Source organism: Suncus etruscus, chromosome 4 (genome assembly GCF_024139225.1).
Source record: "Suncus etruscus isolate mSunEtr1 chromosome 4, mSunEtr1.pri.cur, whole genome shotgun sequence".
Taxonomy (NCBI): Eukaryota; Metazoa; Chordata; class Mammalia; order Eulipotyphla; family Soricidae; genus Suncus; species Suncus etruscus.
In genome coordinates, this window is record NC_064851.1 from 133,220,862 (window position 1) to 133,239,219 (window position 18,358).

General features: G+C 40.6%; 1 protein-coding gene across 2 annotated transcripts in view; it reads right to left on the reverse strand.

Moving 5' to 3' along the window:
• Positions 1 to 16,460: 16,460 nt before the first annotated feature.
• The window catches only part of ASAH1 (N-acylsphingosine amidohydrolase 1), a 36,280-nt gene continuing 34,382 nt past the window's right edge, over positions 16,461 to 18,358 (reverse strand). For both annotated transcript variants that reach the window (XM_049772369.1, XM_049772368.1), the window contains 2 exons: positions 18,253 to 18,309; positions 16,461 to 17,580 (listed from right to left, as the gene is read on the reverse strand). In XM_049772369.1, the coding sequence (XP_049628326.1) occupies positions 17,491 to 17,580; positions 18,253 to 18,309 (147 nt within the window). In that variant the 3' untranslated portion in view covers positions 16,461 to 17,490. The remainder of the gene's footprint in view (positions 17,581 to 18,252; positions 18,310 to 18,358) is intronic.

Here is an 18,358-nt window from a genome sequence, read left to right on the forward strand (position 1 = left end):
GCAGAACACTTAAATGTAGGATGCAGATAACATCTGAACAGAGGGAGAAAAGCATACCAGCAATATTGCTTTTGTTAAAATATCTTTATTTAAGCACCATGGTTACAAACATGCTTGTAGTTTGGTTTCATTCATAAAAAGTACAACCCCTTCACCAGAGCAACCTTCCCGCCATCAAGGCCCCCCATCTCCCTTCTACCCACCCCAGGCCTGTCTTTGAGACAGGCATTCTATTTCTCTCCTCACTATCATTGTCATGATAGTTGTTAGTGTAGTTATTTCTTTAGCTGCACTCTTTGTGGTAAGCTTTATATCATGGGCTGGTTCTTCCAGTCCTCATCTCTATTAGGTTTCATATCATGGGCTGGTCCTTCCAGTCCTCATCTCTATTGTCTCTCAGTTTGATGACCATAGTGTCTTTTAGTTTTTTTAAATCCCACTGTTAGTGAAACTATTCTGTGTGTCTCTCTCTCCCTCTGACTTATTTCTCTCAGCATAATAGTTTCCATGTCCATCCATGTATAGGAAAATTTCATGACTTCATTTTTCCTGACAGCTGCATAATTATCAATATTTTTCAAGTGCACTCTTAACTCTTTTTGTGTTGTGGGCTTCTCAAGCAATGCCAAGAGGGCCCAAGGATATAGTGCCAGGGATTCCCTGGGCTGCAGTGCTGGGAGCCCACTAGTGCCAAACCTGGCCATGCTCCCATATGGTGCCAGGAACTGGATACAAGTCTGCACATGCAAGGCCTTAAGCCCTGCACTACTAGCTTTCTAGTCCTAAAAGAAAAGTTATAAGAAAAAAAAAACAAATGTTAAGAAATGGCTACAGGGGCTGGAGAGAGAGCACAGCAGTGGCCGTTTGCCTTGCACGTGGCCGACCTGGGACAGACCCAGGTTTGACTCCCAGCATCCCATATGGTCCCCCAAGCCTGCCAGGAGCAATTAATAAAAAAATACCATTAAAAATATTTTTAACAATAGCTACTTCTCAAGTCCATAAACCTGGATAAAACACAGACTTGGTCTTGTACCCTGGATAAAAGGCCCATTTGCCTCATACTTGGAAACATTCTATTTCTCTAAAAATATTTTTTTGTTTTTGCTTTGGGGTCACACCTGGTGGTGCTAAGAGGTCATTCTTGGGCCTGGACTCAGAAATTACTCCTGGCAGGCTCAGGATGCTGGGGATCAAATTCTGTCCAGTTGGCTACGTGCAAGGCATATGCCCAACCTGCTGTGCTATCCCTCAAGCCCCCAAAATATAGTCTTATACCTGTAATTACCTAAGTGATATATTTCTTAAACCCAGGTACCACCCTCTCATTTCATTTCTGGTTAGGAATATTTTTATTTAGATATTTTAGATTATTCCTCCGAGAGATCATTAAAGCATTTTTATCTTTGCCATCTGAAAGGTTTTTGTTTGTTTGCTTTTTGTTTTTTTTTTGGGGGGGGGTCACACCCGGCAGCACTCAGGGGTTACTCCTGCCTCCATGCTCAGAAATTGCTCCTGGCAGGCTCAGGGGACCATATGGGATGCCAGAATTCGAACCAATGACTTTCTACATGAAAGGCAAACACCTTACCTCCATGCTATCTCTCCGTCCCCTGAAAGTTTTTTTTTTTGAGGAGGTTGTGGAATAAGGTGGGGGGGGCTCCCAAGTGGTCTTCAATGTCCCTGGAGGCCACTCTTTGTGTACAGACTCCTTGTGAACACTTCTAGTTGAACAGACTCAAGTGCTCAGTGCTTAGGTCCTGGCAATGTGGTGTTGGGGGGCCACCAGGGGACCAAGCACTCTGGAGACCAAAGTTAGGTTTCCATATGCAAAGCATGTGCTCTAGCCCTTTGAGCCATCTTCATTATGTAGGTTTTTATTCTTATTTTAGAGATAGCAACAAAGAATGCTTTAATTTACTTCAACCTTATTTCCTTCTGTTGCCTGGGAGTGCTCCTGGTGATACCAAAACAGTCAAGTGAGAGAAGTGAGAGGTTGTGACTGCTTCACAGAGCCTGGGATTAGACACATGCAGGCAAACAGGTGCATTCAACATTGACACATCCAATATGCAGCAGGTGTGTGGAGGGAGTCTGCACCCTAATTTAGCCTTGTAGTTGACCTGTTAGTACTGGATAGTGCTAATTGTTCCAGAACAGCTGTTACTTAGTTCGGAGTTCTTCGATAATCAATCTGCAGGCTGGCACTGGCCCACAGATGTAGGAGTGTTAAAAAGCAGAGATAGTCCCTGCTTTACTATATTTCCCAAAATACACAGGTAGGTGATAAAGTGATAGCACAAACACCCACACCCAACACCCACACACAATACACAGGTAGACTGAAAAAAAAACTTGAAGAAGAAAAATTCAAACTTTATGCACCTACAGTCAAATATTTTTTTCTAAATTTTGTTTCTTGTTTTGTTTTTGAACAACAGCCAGTGGTAGTCAGGCTTTACTCCTGCTCTATGAACAGAAATTACTCCTGGCAGACTTAGGGGACCATCGGGGATGACTGACATTGAACCTGGGTTGGTAGCGTGCAATGCAAAAGCCCTACACACTTTGTTATGGGTCTGGCCCCAGAAACAGTTTTTTAAATTACTTTATTAACACATTGTGGATACAAAATACTTCATGATTGAATTTTAGTTATATAGTGTATACTACATATATATGCCAGTGCACATAGCCCACCACTAATGTCCCTTCCCCTGACTACCCCTGGAGCAGGCATTTTACTCCTCTCTCTCTCTCTCTCTCTCTCTCTCTCTCTCTCTCTCTCTCTCTCTCTCTTTCTCCTTCCCTTACTCTCTCCCTCTCTGTTGTAAGTCAGCCCTTGATGGGGCTGACTGATGTAGGAAGAGAGGATGAGGTCTTTCTCCTCCATCTCAGAGCACGCCTCTGTCACCCTGTTCAGCTGGCGGTTCTGAGGTGAATGTGGCAGGTATAAAGTTAACAGTCAGGCTTCAGAAGATATCAGCTTTATTCAGTGGGCATGGCTGAAGCCCAAAAGCCCAGAATCAGCCCTTGAAAAAGCCCCTGCCTTCCACAGACCCTTGCTTTTATACATCAGAATCAGGTACCAACCTAGGGTGGGAGCAGAATGCCAGATCACACCCTAGGGTAGGGCACAATCACTGATCAGGGTAGGATTAGTAACATGATAATCCCATGGAAATGTTTACATACACAACTCCTCTCTTTATCTCTTTTTTAAAATTAATATATTTAAGCACCATGATTACAGTTTGCAGTTAGGTTTCAGTTATAAAAAGAACACCCCCCCTTCACTAGTGCAACATTTTCACCACCAATGCACTCCATCTCCCTCCTCCCCCACTCCCTGGCTGTATTTGAGACAGGAATTATATTTCTCTCACTCACTACCATTGTCATGACAGTTGTCAGTATAGTTATTTCTCTAATTGAACTCACCACTCTTTGTGGTAAGCTTTATATAATGGGTTGGTCCTTCCAGCCCTCATTTCTATTGTCTGTATATTATTACAATAATATCTTTTATTTTTCTTAAAATCCATAGAATGAGTGAGACTATTCAGTGTCTATCTCTCTCCCTCTGACTTATTTCACTTAGCATAAAAGTTTTAATATGTATAGGAAAATTTCCATGATTTCATTTTTCCTGATTGCTGAACAGTATCCCATTGTGTATATGCACCACAGTTTCATTAGCCACACATCTGTTGTTGGACATTGGGTTGTTTCCAGATTCTGGCTATTGTAATTAGCTCTGCTATGAACTTAGGAGTGCAGAGGGCATTATTGTAATGTGTTTTTGTGTTCACTAGGAACGGTATACCTGTATCATCTGAGAGCTCAAATTCCAGTTTTTTTGAGGAATTTTCATATAGTTTTTCTTTTTTTTTCCCATATAGTTTTTCATACAGGCTGGACTAGACGGCATTCCCACCAGCAGTGATTGAGAGCTCCTTTCTCCCCACATACCCACCAGCACTGAGTGTTCTTATGCTTTTTGATGTGTGCCTGTCTTTGTAGCGTAAGATGGTACTTCATTCAGGAGAGGCATCATCATGAAGGGCAGCATCGAGAAAGCCATCATCATCAGAGATACAGCATCAGATTCAGCATCAGCAATTCAGTATCATCAAAGAAGCAGTAGCAATAGTATCACCAAAGGGAGTTAGTCAGCCTGGAAGCCAGTTAGGAAGCCTGATAAAAGCAGCTGAAAGGGAGACGGAGGCCAAGAGAGCCCAGTAGTACAGAAGTAGCTGCTAAAAAAAAGGCTTAGTATAGAGGCCATGTGAGGAGGTGTACATGGCAGTAGGACTGTGAAATAAAGCTCCTGACTCCTGGAACTTCATCTGACTGCTTTGTGAATCTCTCCACCCTCACCCTGCCACATTCAGACCTGCCAGATCATAGGGGCTACGGGAACCGGTTCAAGCCCAGAAAGGCCTCACCATCCCCACATGAACATTAGAACTCTTTCATTTTTATTAAGACAACAACATTCAATATGCAGCAGGTGTATGGAGGGAGTCTGCACCCTAATTAGCCTTGTAGTTGACCTGTTAGTACTGGCTAATGCTAATTGTCCTAGAACAGCTGTTATTTAGCTCAGCAGTTCTTCTATAATCAGTCTGCAGGCTGGCACTGGCCCACAGATGTAGGAGTGTTAAAGAGCAGAGATAGTCCCTGCTTTACTATATGTCCCAAAACACACAGGTAGGCGATAAAGTGATAGCACACACACTCACACCCACATCCACACACAATACACAGGTAGACTGAAAAAAAAAACTTGAAAAAACACTTGAAGAAGATGGTACTTCATTGTTGTTTTGATTTGTATCTCCCTGATAATTAATGGTGTAATAAACATTTTTAATGTGTCTTTTGGCCATTTGTAGTTCTTCTTTGAGGAACTGTTTGTTTAATTCTTCTCCCTATTTTTTTGATGGGGTTAGATGTTTTTTTTCTTGTTAAGTTCTGTCAGTACCTTGTATATCTTAGATATTAGCCCCTTGTCTGATGGGTATTGGGTGAAGTTTCGCCCATTCTGTGGGTGCCCTTTGTATACTTGCCACTATTTCCTATGAGGTGCAGAAGCTTCTCAGTTTACTATAGTCCTATCTGTTTATCTCCATTTGTTTGAATAGTGCTGTTTCCATCTTCTCCTCCTCCTCCTCTTCTTCCTCTTCTCCCTCCCCCCTCCTCCTTCCCTTCCTTCTCCTCCTCCCCTCCTCCTCCTCCTTCTTCTTCTCCTTCTCCCCCCCCTCCTCCTCCTCCACACCTGGTGACACTCAGGGGTTACTCCTGGCTATGTGCTCAGAAATTGCCCTGGCTTGGGGACCATATGGGACACCGGGGATCAAACCAAGTTCCATCCTGGATCAGCCACATGCAAGGAAAATGCCATACTACTGCGGTATCACTCAGGCCCCTGCTGTTTCCTTCTTGAAAATGCATTTGGCCTCAATACATGGAGTGTTTTACCTATGTGTTCTTCTATATACTTTATGGTTCCAGGTCTAATATCAAGGTCTCTAATTCATTTGGATTTGACCTTTATGCATGGTGGTTAGATGGAGGTCCTAGTTTTTTTTTTTTTTTTTTTTTGCATGTGGCTGACAAGTTGCCCCAGCACCACTGTTGAAGATGCTTTCCTTGCTCCAATTTTTGCATTGCTTGCCCCTTTATCAAAGATTAAATCGTTGTCTGTCTCAGGAACATTCTCTGAATACTCGTCTATTCCATTGATCTGAGAGTCTGTCTTTATTCCAATATCATGCTGTGTTAATGACTCTTGCTTTGTAGTACAATTTAAAGTTGGAAAAAGTGATGCCTCTATCTTCTTTTTTCTAAGGGTTGCTTTAGCTATTCTTGGTTTTTTTATTGTTCTAAATGAATTTCAGGAATTTTTGATCCACTTCTTTGAAGAATGTCATGAGTATTCTTAGAGGAATTACATTAAATCTGTACAATGCTTTGGGGAGTGTTGCTATATTAATTATGTAAATCCTCCCAGTCAATGAACAGGGATACATTTCTTTGTGTCCTCTTTTATTTATTGAAGCAGGATTTTTGTAGTTTTCTTTGTGTAGTCCCTTCACCTCTTTTAGTTAAATTGACTCCAAGGTATTTGAGTTTGTGTGACACTAGTGTGAATGAGATTTTTTTTTGGTTTGTTTGCTGTTGTTGTTTTGTTTGTTTGTTTGTTTGTTTTTTGAGTCATACCCAGCAGCGTTTAGGGGCTACTCCTGGCTCTACGCTCAGAAACTGTCCCCGGCAGGCTCGGGGGACCAGATGGGATGCCGGGATTTGAACCACCGTACTTCTGCTTGCAAGGCAAATGCCTTACCACTGTGATATCTCTCTGGCTCCAAGATTGTTTTTTTTTTAATGTCTATTTTTTCTCTATCATTATTTGTATATAAGAAGGCCATTGAAGGCTGAAGAGATAGCATAGTGGTAGGGTATTTGTCTTGCATGCAGCCAACCCAGGATAGATAGTAGTTCGAAATCCAACATCCCATGGTTCCCGAGCCTGTTAGGAGCAATTTCTTAGTGCAGAGCCAGGAGTGCTGCCTGAGTGCCACCAGTGTGAACCCAAAACCAGGAAAAAAAAAAAAGAGGCCTTTTATCTAGAAGCTTTTTGGTAGAGTCTTTAGGGTTTTCTAAATATAGTATCATGTCATCTGCAAACAGTGAGAGCTTGACTTCTTCCTTTCCCATCTGAATGCTCTTGATATCTTTTTCTTGCCTAATTGTGATGGCAAGTACGTCTAGTACTATGTTGAATAGGAGTGGTGAGAAGGGGCAGACTTGTACCAGATTTTAGAGAAAGGCCCTTAGTTTATTCCCATTGAGAATAATATTTGCCATTGGCTTGTGGTAGATGGCCTTGACTATATTGAGAAAAGTTCATTCCATTCCCATCTTTTTGAGAAATTTTTTTTATCATGAATGGATGTTGGATTTTATCAAATGCTTTCTTCACATCTATTGATAGGTTCATATGGTTTTTATTTTTCTTTTTGTTGATATAGTGTATTATGTTGATTAATTTATGTATGTTAAACCATCCTTGCATTCCTGGAATGAAACCTATTTGGTCATGGTATATGACCTTGACGAGGCATTGGATTCTATTTGTGAAGATTTTGTTGAGGATATTTACATCTATGTTCATAAGAGACAGTGGTATTAAGTTTTATTTTTTGCAACATCTCTGTCTGCTTTTTGTATCAAGGTTAGTTTCATAAAAACTATCTGGGAGTGTTTCTGTTTCTTCAATTTCCTGAAGAACCTGAAAAGGATTGGTAGTAGTTCCTCTCGAAGGGTTTGAAAGAATTTGTTAGTGAATCCATCTGGTCCTGGGCTTTTGTTTTTAGGAGACTTGTGATTACCATTTTAATTTCCTCAATAGTAAGGGTCTGTTTAGATATGCTAGCCCATCCTGGTTCAACCATGGAATATTATGATCCAAGAATTAATTCATTTCTTCAAGGTTCTCATGTTTTATAGTATAGTTTTTCAAAGTAGTTTCTGATTATTCTTTGAATTTCTGTAGTGATCTCCACCTTTTCATTTCTAATCCAGTTTATTAAGTTTCTCTCTCTCCTTTTCTTTGAGTTTTGCTACTGGTTTACCAATCTTGTTTATTTTTTCAAAGCACCAACTTTTGCTCTTGTTGATCTTTTGGATTGCTTTATTGATTTCCACTTCATTGATTTCTGCTCTAAGCTTTGTCATTTTCTTTTTTCTTTTTTTTTTTTTTTGGTTTTTGGGCCGCACCCGGCGGTGCTCAGAGGTTACTCCTGGCTGTCTGCTCAGAAATAGCTCCTGGCAGGCACGGGGGACCATATGGGACACCGGGATTCGAACCAACCACCTTTGGTCCTGGATCGGCTGCTTGCAAGGCAAACGCCGCTGTGCTATCTCTCCGGGCCCGCTTTGTCATTTTCTTCTGCCTACCTATTTTTGGTTCCTTTTGTTGATCATTTAAAAAAAATTTTATTTTTGGTATTTGGGCCACAACTGGTGACGTTCAAAGGTTACTTCTGGCTATATGCTCAGAAATTGCTCCTGGCTTGGGGGACCATATGGGATGCTGGGGATTGAACCAGGTCCGTCCTGATTGGCCACATACAAGCCAAACACCCTACCGCTCTGCTATTATTACGGTCCCTCATTTTCTAATTTATAATTAATTTTATGAGCTGTGTCATTAAGCTATTTATGTAGGCCCCTTCTTCCTTCCTGATGCTATGAATTTTCCTCTTAGTTACGCTTTTGCTGTGTCCCACAAATTCTAATACATAATTTGTGTCTTCATGTGCATTTGTTTCCAAACCTTTATTTAAGCACTATGATTACAAGTATGATTGTAGTTGGGTTTTAGTCATAAACAGAACACCCCCTTCACAGTGCAACACTCCCACCACCAATAACCCCCCTTCCCAACCCTTGCCTGTATTTAAGACAGGCATTCTACTTCTCTCACACATTGTTATGATTCTTATTTCACCAAGAATCTTTTGATTTCCTCATAGATTTTTATCTCTGATCCACTGGTTGTTCAGTAGCGAGCTGTTCAAGTTCCAGGTGTTAAAATTTTTCTTCTGGGGCCGGGCGGTGGCGCTGGAGGTAAGGTGCCTGCCTTGCCTGCGCTAACCTAGGACGGACCGCGGTTCGATCCCCCGGCGTCCCATATGGTCCCCCAAGAAGCCAGGAGCAACTTCTGAGTGCATAGCCAGGAGTAACCCCTGAGCGTCACAGGGTGTGGCCCAAAAACCAAAAAAAAAAAAAAAAATTTTCTTCTGTGTATCTTGTAGCTCACTTTAATTTTAATTTTAGTGCCTTGTGATCTGAGAAGGTAGTCTGTACAATTTCTACTCTCTGAATTTTATGAATATATGTTTTATGGGCCAGCATGTAGTCTATCCTGGAGAATGACCCATGCACATTGGAGAAGAATGTGTATCCAGGTTTCTGGGGATGGAGTGCCATATATACATATATATGCCATATATATACATATATACATATATATATATACATATATATAAGCTGTACTCTCCAGGCATGCACTATTTGTTTTTTATTTATTTAGTATGCCATTTTATTTAGTAAAGTAAAAATAAAGTTTACCATGTTTGTTACAAAATACTGCATTACGACTACATATAAGCATGACTTTTATTTTTAATATAAATTATTTAAGCACCATGGTTACAAACATGATTGTAGTTGGGTTTCAGTCATAAACAGAACACCCCCCCTTCACCAGTGCAACATTCCCACCACCAATGCCCCCCTCCATCCTTCCCATCCCTTGCCTTTATTCGAGACAGGCATTTTACTAGTTATTTTTTTAAGTTTAGTAATTTTTTTTTTCTTTATTTCTTAAAAGTTAAGTGTTAAAAAAATACAGTTAGTAGCCGTGTGAGAGTGGCAATCACCATTGTTTGCATGGGCCCAGCAAAAAATGGGAAAAACAGAAAAAAAAAAAAAAAAAGCCTTGGCCTAGTTACAAGGAGGCCAAGGAGGCCTCACCCTGAAGTTTTCTGGTAGAAGACCAACTCTGGGTTCCAGGCATATCAGGCTGCCCAACCACTGAGTCATTCTCCATGGTTCTGGTGAAACTTTTTTGCACATTAGCTGTTGTTGGTGTCAGGTTCCTGTAGTTAAAGATTCTAGTTTCTGTGCATTTCCTTCATCGAGTCATGTTGATGTGGAGCGTCCTCTAGTTTCACGTCACCATTAGATTAGGAGACACCTGCCCTGCAAGCAGGTTGTTGCTGTTGCTAAATTATCTGGGTGTGGGGCTGGTGAGGTGGCACTAGAGGTATGGTGTTTGCCTTGCAAGCGCAAGCCAAGGAAGGACCGCGGTTCGATCCCCCGGTGTCCCATATGGTCCCAAGTCAGGGGCAATTTCTGAGCGCTTAGCCAGGAGTAACCCCTGAGCATCAAACGGGTAAGGCCCCCCAAAAGCAAAAAAAATTATCTGGGTGTTAAGAGAGCACTCTTTGGAGTAAGTCAATGCCAGAGCAGCGGTAGGGTCTTCCCTGGTAGAGGTTTGTTTCTTGGTTATGTTATAGACAATTGTGGTTGTTTTTATAGATGGTATCTATGGTTCAGGGACATATAGTGCATTCTTCTGAGGCCTGAACCAAGTCATTAAGGCACACACTATTTGGTTTCATGCAGTCTTTAGTTCTGGGAGTTTCTCTGTAAAATGATATCTTTAACTGTTGATTCTTCCTGAGATTTTATTCCTAGGTCTCTGGGACTTCAATGATTCTTATGTTGTTTCTGTTGAATTTATCAAAGACTTCTATTTTCATCTGTTCACATTCTTTGAGTATTTTTCCCATTGTCTGATCATTTGCTTTAAGGTTCTTTTCCAATCTTTTCTGCATCTCATCTTCCAGTTCACTGATTTGGTCCTCAGCTGCTGTTACTCTGTTGAAGAGGCTTTCCAGCGAGGTTTTTGTTTCACCTACCATGTTTTTCAATCCTGTTATTTCAGTTTGGAATTTTCTGATTTCTATTTTCATATTCTCTTGATTCTTATTTGTGGTCCATTCAGCTCAATTTATGCTTTCTTTGAGTTCTATGAACATTCTCTATATTTTTTCTCTAAACTCCTTATTTGAGAAACTAAATAGGTGGCTTGCACTTTCTGGGTCATCAGAGCTGTCATCTTCATTCATTTTTTTTTTGGGGGGGCACACCCGTTTGATGCTCAGGGGTTACTCCTGGTTAAGCGCTCAGAAGTTGCCTCTAGCTTGGGGGAACTATATGGGACACCAGGGGATCGAACCGTGATCCTTCCTTGGCTAGCGCTTGCAAGGCAGACACCTTACCTCTAGTGCCACCTCTCTGGCCCCACATCTTTATTCTTTATGCATGGTGTTGGCCTGCATTGTTTCCCTATTGACATGCCTGAGTGTAGAGTGATGTTTTCTGCATATTGTTCTGGGTCATTAACTAGATGTACACAGCTGCGGAGCAAAGTAGAGTGGCCGGTCTCCTCTAGTTCCACCCTTCTTCCTCTCTCTCTCTCTCTCTGTCTCTCACAGACTCTTCCTTTTTTCCCTTTTAGACACTGTGCTTTGCACTATTATTAATGAAAAGGTACAAAGCATATCACTTTATCTCCTTTCAGCACCCCATTGTTGTCCATAGTGGTCAGTTTCAAGTATCATTTCATAGTGTACACTTGTACACTTCTCTGCCCTAAATGCACTGCTCCACTTTTGTAAAAGCTTCCTACAATGGACTGGTCCTTCTGGCTCTGGAATCTTCTTATAAATACTTCAAAAATACTTTTGGTTCTGGTTTTGTTTGTGTGTGTGTGTGTGTGTGTGTGTGTGTGTGTGTGGTCACATCCTATGATGCTGAGGTATTACTTTTAGGTCTGCACTCAGGAATTACTCTTGGCAATGCTGGGGACCATATGGGATGCTAAAGATTGAAACCAGATATGCTGTGTGCAAGATAGGCATCCTACCTGCTATTATTGCCAGTCCTACTGGAGCAATAGTAGCAGATAAGGTGCTTGCCTTGCTATGACATCGTGTGGGCTCTTTTGAGAAAGGTTTCTAGGTTTTTCTACAATAACATATATGACTTTAACAGTCTCTAAAAGCAGAGGCTACAGAATCCTGTCCTAATATGAATAGATGCAAATTTGAGCTTCATGCTTTGGCACGAATTAACGGTGTAGTTCTCCTCTGAGATAAGAATTAGCTAAATCCTTGGGGACTAACAACTTCCTCCTATGACACAATCAATAATCTCTAGCCAAGGAAGAAACTGGAACTGGGAAAATTCCGTGGTTTAATATCTAAACTGAACTTTTCTTGTCTTGTTATATTCTCAACTGGATTATCTCCACATGAAGCAGACCAATCATGTTATGGAATATACATATATTTTTTGGAGGGCCCCAACCTGGCTGTGCTCAGCAATTTCTCATTTGTCCTCAAGGATCATTCTTGGCAGATCCTTGTGGTACTAGGGATGGAATCTGGGTTGGCATTCTGTAAGGCAAGTGCCCTATTTTACCAATGTTTTTCATTTTGTCTTAGAGATTACCAACATTCAATCAACTATAAAGTATACAATTTTCTAAGTTTTTACATATACATAAATTACCATAATAGTGAGATTTCATCTCACCAATACGCTGAGAACCTGAGAGTCAAACAAATAGTTTATGTGAGAGAAATGGCTATTTTTGTTTTGTTTTGGGATCACACCCAGTGGAGCCCTGGGCTCAATCCTGGTTCTGTGTTTAGGCATCACTTTTGGGGGTGTTCAGGGGACCAGTGCCAGGGATTGAACCAGCATTGTCCAGGTGCATGGAAAACCCCTTATCCTATGTCCTACTTTAGAAAGTATCCTGTATGAGCCCAATCTCTCATCTTTCCTATGTGTGGGAAACTGTTAGCCCATTGGACTATGCAGGAGCATAATTTGAATTTGTTTTCCAGATATTAAATAAGATTGACAGTGAACTCAGGTGCTACAGGTTTTCAGAATTACATATTTTCCTTTTATTAGTTGATATGCTACACCTGTGTGTTATGCAGCTATTACCATATACATGAACAAAGTTTGTTTGCCCCTGATGATTTTGACAGCATAGTTGCCAGTGATTGCTTTAGCAATAAAATAGAATATAATGTAGTAGAATTAATTAAGTAGGAAAAACAATGTGGAAATAAAAGTGAAGTGGAGCCTCTACATCATTTTCAAATCTATGAAATGAACTTTGGCATCTGCCCCTGTTACTCTTGACTCCTGCTTGGCTGTCTAATCCCATCCTTGCATCAATTACTGGACTCCATAAGGTTCCACCCACCAAATCCTTTCTATTCTATGCCAATTGTGGCACTTCAGCCCCCCAGCTTGAAGGAAACCTTCATATGTTTGTAGGTTCTGCCCTCTCTTTATAACTTGAGATACTCCTACTTGCTCCTCTTGGAAGTCCCTGCATCCAGAGTCTTAGGCAAAGACCACCGGTGGTAATCCACATCTTTAATGAAATAAAGATCTGAGTTGCAGTTCTGGGGCTCTGTTCTCAGGACTTAGGGAAACCTCTGGTTTTCAGGTTCTTTCACATCTCTCCTCTCCTTCCTCCTGACCTCTCTGGGCTCATCTCTGTGACCACGGACGGCACTTCTTGGCAGTGGTAGCACCTTTTAGCTAGCACAGCTCCAACATGCCCACCCATAAGCTCCTCCTCTCAGACTTGCTTTCTTCTCTTTTATAGGGATCAGGACAAAAATACACAAGGTCACATGTTTTCCCTGGGACTCATTCTGCCTAAAACATGCTATCAGATCCAATGCCTAACTGCTTACATTAGGAGAAAAGTCAAATTTCTTCCAAAGCCAAGTACAAATGGGCCAGAAACAAGTGCTTCCTGACGTGTCTAACTACACCTGGGAGTTTTGCTGTTTTGAATTGCCAGCTTGTCTCAAACAATTCAAATCTAACTTCATCAAGATAGTTCAGCAGACTAAGTGCATGCTTTACATGAGAGGAGGTCTGGGTTCAATTCCCAGTTGTCCAGCTTAGGAGTAATTCCTGAGCATAGAGCCAGGATTATCCCCTCACCAAGCACCACCATAAGTAACCCCAAAACAAAAGAAAGAAAAAGCCCAAAATAAAGCTGGAATCATAAAGGCTTGGGGAAACCATTGACATAACTGGAATTGTTTACAAAGGCAAATATGAAGCTGTAAGGGGGTTCAGTGGATCATCAGTGTACAGTTGGGAGATAAAGGAATGGATAAAGGAATGACAAAGAAAGGACACCTAGAGTCAGATGTCCTGATGACAGTACATCTGGAGCTCTGGGCCAGGGCATGCCAACCTCCCTGTAGCACACTGGTAAAACAGAAAATGTGGGGAGAGAGAATCAAGAGGCCACCTAGAGTTCACAGAACATCTGTTACATTGTGTTTCTATTAAACAATTAAATAATGTGTAAATTAGGAATCAGAGGGATAATACAGCAGGAAAGGTGTTTCCTTGGCATGCAGTCAGCCTGGGTTTCATCCATGGCATGGCATATGGTCCCCTAAATACTTCCAGGAGTAATCTCTGAGCACAACTGGGTGTGATCCAAAACCCCAAAAATATTTTTTAAAGAAAAAAAAAGGCAGCAGTCTATTTTAAATTAAAAAATTTTTCTGTACTATATTATCTTTCAAATTATAAGTCCAATATTGCCAATTCTTCCTCCCCTCCAAAATCCATTTCCTCTCCATACAATTGATCCCCTTTGCCCTTTTCATACTTGATTTCCCAATTTGGTAGCCAATATGAGGTTTTTTATTTTGTTTTGTTTTTTTGTCACACCCAGCAGCGCTCAGGGGTTCCTCCTGGCTATATGCTCAGAAATTGCTCCTGGCAGGCTCGGGGGACCATATGGGATGACAGGACTCGAACCAATGACCTTATGCATGCGAGGCAAACACTTTACCTCCATGCTATCTCTCCGGCCCTATAAGGGTTTTTTTTTTTAATTATTATTTGTTTAATTGGTTTCTTTACATTTCACGAATAGAATCATTTGGCATTTGTCTTTTTCCATATGACATTTTACTTGGCAAAACACTAATTCGGGTCCATTCTTGTTGCTGCAAACAAAAGGCCTCAATCATGCAATGGCTAAGGCATGGAGAAAACATACCGTATTTTCCGGCGTATATGACGACCACCTAATTTTACAGTTAAAACATATGTTTAGGCCTATATTTGCTGTATAAGACAGAATGTCCTGTGCTGCAACTGTATCTTCCACAGTGAGCCAATCACAACAAGCAAAGGTCCAAAGGTTATATTGTAATAGACGTCCTCTCTGACTCTGGCCAATCTGAGCAGGCTTTTTACAGTGTAGATTTGGGTACAGAACACTGTATAATTTGCATGCATAAAAAGCCTCTTGAGTTAGAGAGGCTGTCCGAGCAGCCTGGCAGTGATTGGTGCAGGATCGAGTTGGAAAATTTGTTTTGTGGCAATATTCAGACAATTTTTGTTTAGTGGCATATTGAAACATTTTTCAGGATATACTCAGCATATAAGACGACCCCTGATTTTCGGTTGACTTTTTTTTGTTTCAAAAGTCGTCTTATATGCCGGAAAATACAGTACCTGCTACTAGACTATCACTGGATAAAGGAGATGAAGACACCAGCAATATGTCTTACTATTTTCAAAAACGATGAAATCTTGCTGCACATAATTCTTTTTTTTTTTTTTTTTTTTTTTTTGTGGTTTTTGGGTCACACCCGGCAGTGCTCAGGGGTTATTCCTGGCTCCAGGCTCAGAAATTGCTCCTGGCAGGCACGGGAGGACCATATATGGGACGCCGGGATTCGAACCGATGACCTCCTGCATGAGAGGCAAACGCCTTACCTCCATGCTATCTCTCCGGCCCCTGCACATAATTCTTGATCAGGACTTTATGACGGGGCCAAAAAGATAAGGGGCTAGTAAGGGGTTTGCCTTGCATAAAGTGTATTTGGGTTCAATCCCCAGCACTTGATATGGTTCTCTAAGTTTGCCAGGAGTGATCCCTGGGCAGAGGCAGACATAAATCCTGAACACTGCCTGATGTGGTTCCCAAATACAATACATGACATTTGAGTCACAGCAGAGGAAATAGTGGAGAAAAACCTGGGCGATATCAGGGGTTGCTCTGCCAGTGAGCCTGATACCCCTTTGCCTCACTGGTCAGCAAGGTCTTCATTACCTGAGCCAGAAAAACAAATGTGTCCTCTGTCCCACTACAGCTGTCTCTGCTATCAGAGACTGTCTGATGAGCAAGAATCCTTAGATAGTCAGTCTGGAACAAAAGCTGTCCTAAGACATGTGGAAATGCCACAGAAATTGTGCAACACACAGTTAGTTTGTGGCCCTTGGCTGGGAAATGCCTCTCTCAGTGCCCATGTGAGCTGACAAGCCTGGTCAGACAACTAACCTCCCTGGGCCTATAAACAGGGTTAGTGGATAGGTCAGGGCAGTTGGGACCTTCATAGGTAACCCTTGGTTGTGGAGTATTGTGTAAATTTAACTCAACTAACAAAACATATCCTCTGACGTGGGACTAGCTTCCGTGAGAAAGCCTGAGCTTTTCTATTTCAGAATTCTTCTGTTGCTTTTCTTTTTCTTTAGGGTCATGCAAGGGCAAACCCAATGCCCAGATTGTTCAATTACTAATGTAATTAGAACCACAAATAGACCAAGAGTAGAAACTTTCACAAACTGAACTCAGACCCAGGGTAGGGAGAAAAAAAAGTGCAAGTAGATGCAAGTTGATGGTTTCCCAATGGAAACCAAAATGATGTGCAGAGAACTAGACTCAGAGAGATAGCTTGGGACATACAGAGCTCCAAAAAACAAAACAAAACAAAACACATCACCAATCAATCACTGGACTTGACACTGCCTGACACTACTTCCCATGACTGTTTTATTGAATGTCATGCATGAAAACAACCAATATTATAAAGAAATGAAGTGGATACAATCTTATCCAAGTAGCATATGTTTCACAGTTAATTATGAAAGTTTGAGAAAGATTAACAACTTTTATTAATTCTTTCCTAAGTAGACTTATGAAAAACATTTTTAATATTGAGTTTTAAAAATATATTTGATCAGAAGGGAAAGCTAAAATTTGGTTCATTAAGTCATATATAGTGTTAGTAAAATATTGGATTCCTTTCCTATTTTTCATGAGAACAGAACCTGAAACTATTTTTTGAAGTTAAGTACTTCCTGGGGTTATAGGAGGTAGAGGAATTATGAAAAAGGGAACATTTCAAGTCTGTGTATCAAGAAGGGCTTGTGTGTTGATTATTTTGTAAGCTCCACAAAGTACTCCTACTCAGAATCAAATGTATATTTAGTGCCCTTTTCAAGAAATATACAATCAAATATCTCTATTATTCCCTCCCATCAGCTAGTGAAATCACACTGCTGTCACAGAAAGCAAAGATGTAAATGGTAAATTTATGTGAACAGTAGTAGTTAGAACTTATAAGAAAAATATTCTATGCTGAAAAACATTCATATATGCAGGTCAAAGTGAAAATCTAGTCATGCAGAGTACTGAAGTATAGCCACAAGCATACACTGAATTCAGCACTCACAGAACCACAACACCCACAACACCTTGGCTTCATTCCATGGAGGACAGACAGCAGTGTGACTGCACATCCTCTGCCCCAATGGTCAAAGTGAAATGGAACTCAGCAAACTCTGTACTTTATGTCAAGAAATTTATCAATACAAAACAACAATCAACTGTTAGGGCAAAAGCAGCCTGTGAATTGTAAACATTCTGAGAAAGGTAAGTTCATGATTAGAGAACATCTGCTCTTTTGGAAGGAGAGTGTGGGCTACGCAGGCTATCTGCTTCCATCATCAGAATGGAGCCACTTGCTGCAGGTAGGGTTTGCAACAGCTGCTTGATGCTCACCACCCAATACAGGGGTCTGGACAATCTCGCACATAGGTTTCAAAGCGATCATTGGTAACATCTATCAAGGTTGTGAATGCAGTCAGCTGAAAGAAAAATTGATTTTACAGATGTTTATAATTTTATAATGGCTTGAATTGCTGAACTTATTTAATATTAGATGATTAACATAATATTATAAATAGATATAAAATTGATAACAAATAATAATAAACAATTGAGTCCAATAAAACCATTATTCCAGGTCAAGCCACATGGTGGTTGGGGATAGATGATGAGGAAACTTTCTTACATTTTTAAAGCTCTTGTGTGCAGAAAAGTAGAAGGATATAATAAAGTTTTAGAGAAACCCTAAACCCCTAAATACAAAGCTCTGTTTGAAAATAGATTTTAGACTTGAATTTGGTTGTCTAAAGTGTTCATTGCAGACTATTGCATAGGACAGACAGAGACACGAAGATAAATTCCATGTAAGCATAATCAAAAATGGAAACAATGCTCTGACCAATTTGGACATCAAGCCATTGTGATCAATGTCTTCATCACAGACCAAATGTCATGGTTTCAGTTATACAAAACTATTTCAGAAATCAGCTCTAAGTGAAACATGAGCTGGGATTCTAGTTCTGACTGATTCAATATAATGGGAAGAGATTAAAATTAAAGAACCAAATCCTTCCCCTAAATTTTTAATTTTATTTTATGATTTTTAAATAATTTTTTTATAAATTTTATAAATTATTTATTTATTCAAATACCTTGTTGAGGACAGGTTTTGTTGACAGGACATCATACAAATCTGCAAGTGAGATATTCTAAAATATAAAAATAGTGTTCATGAGTTATAAATGTCAGCAGCTATTT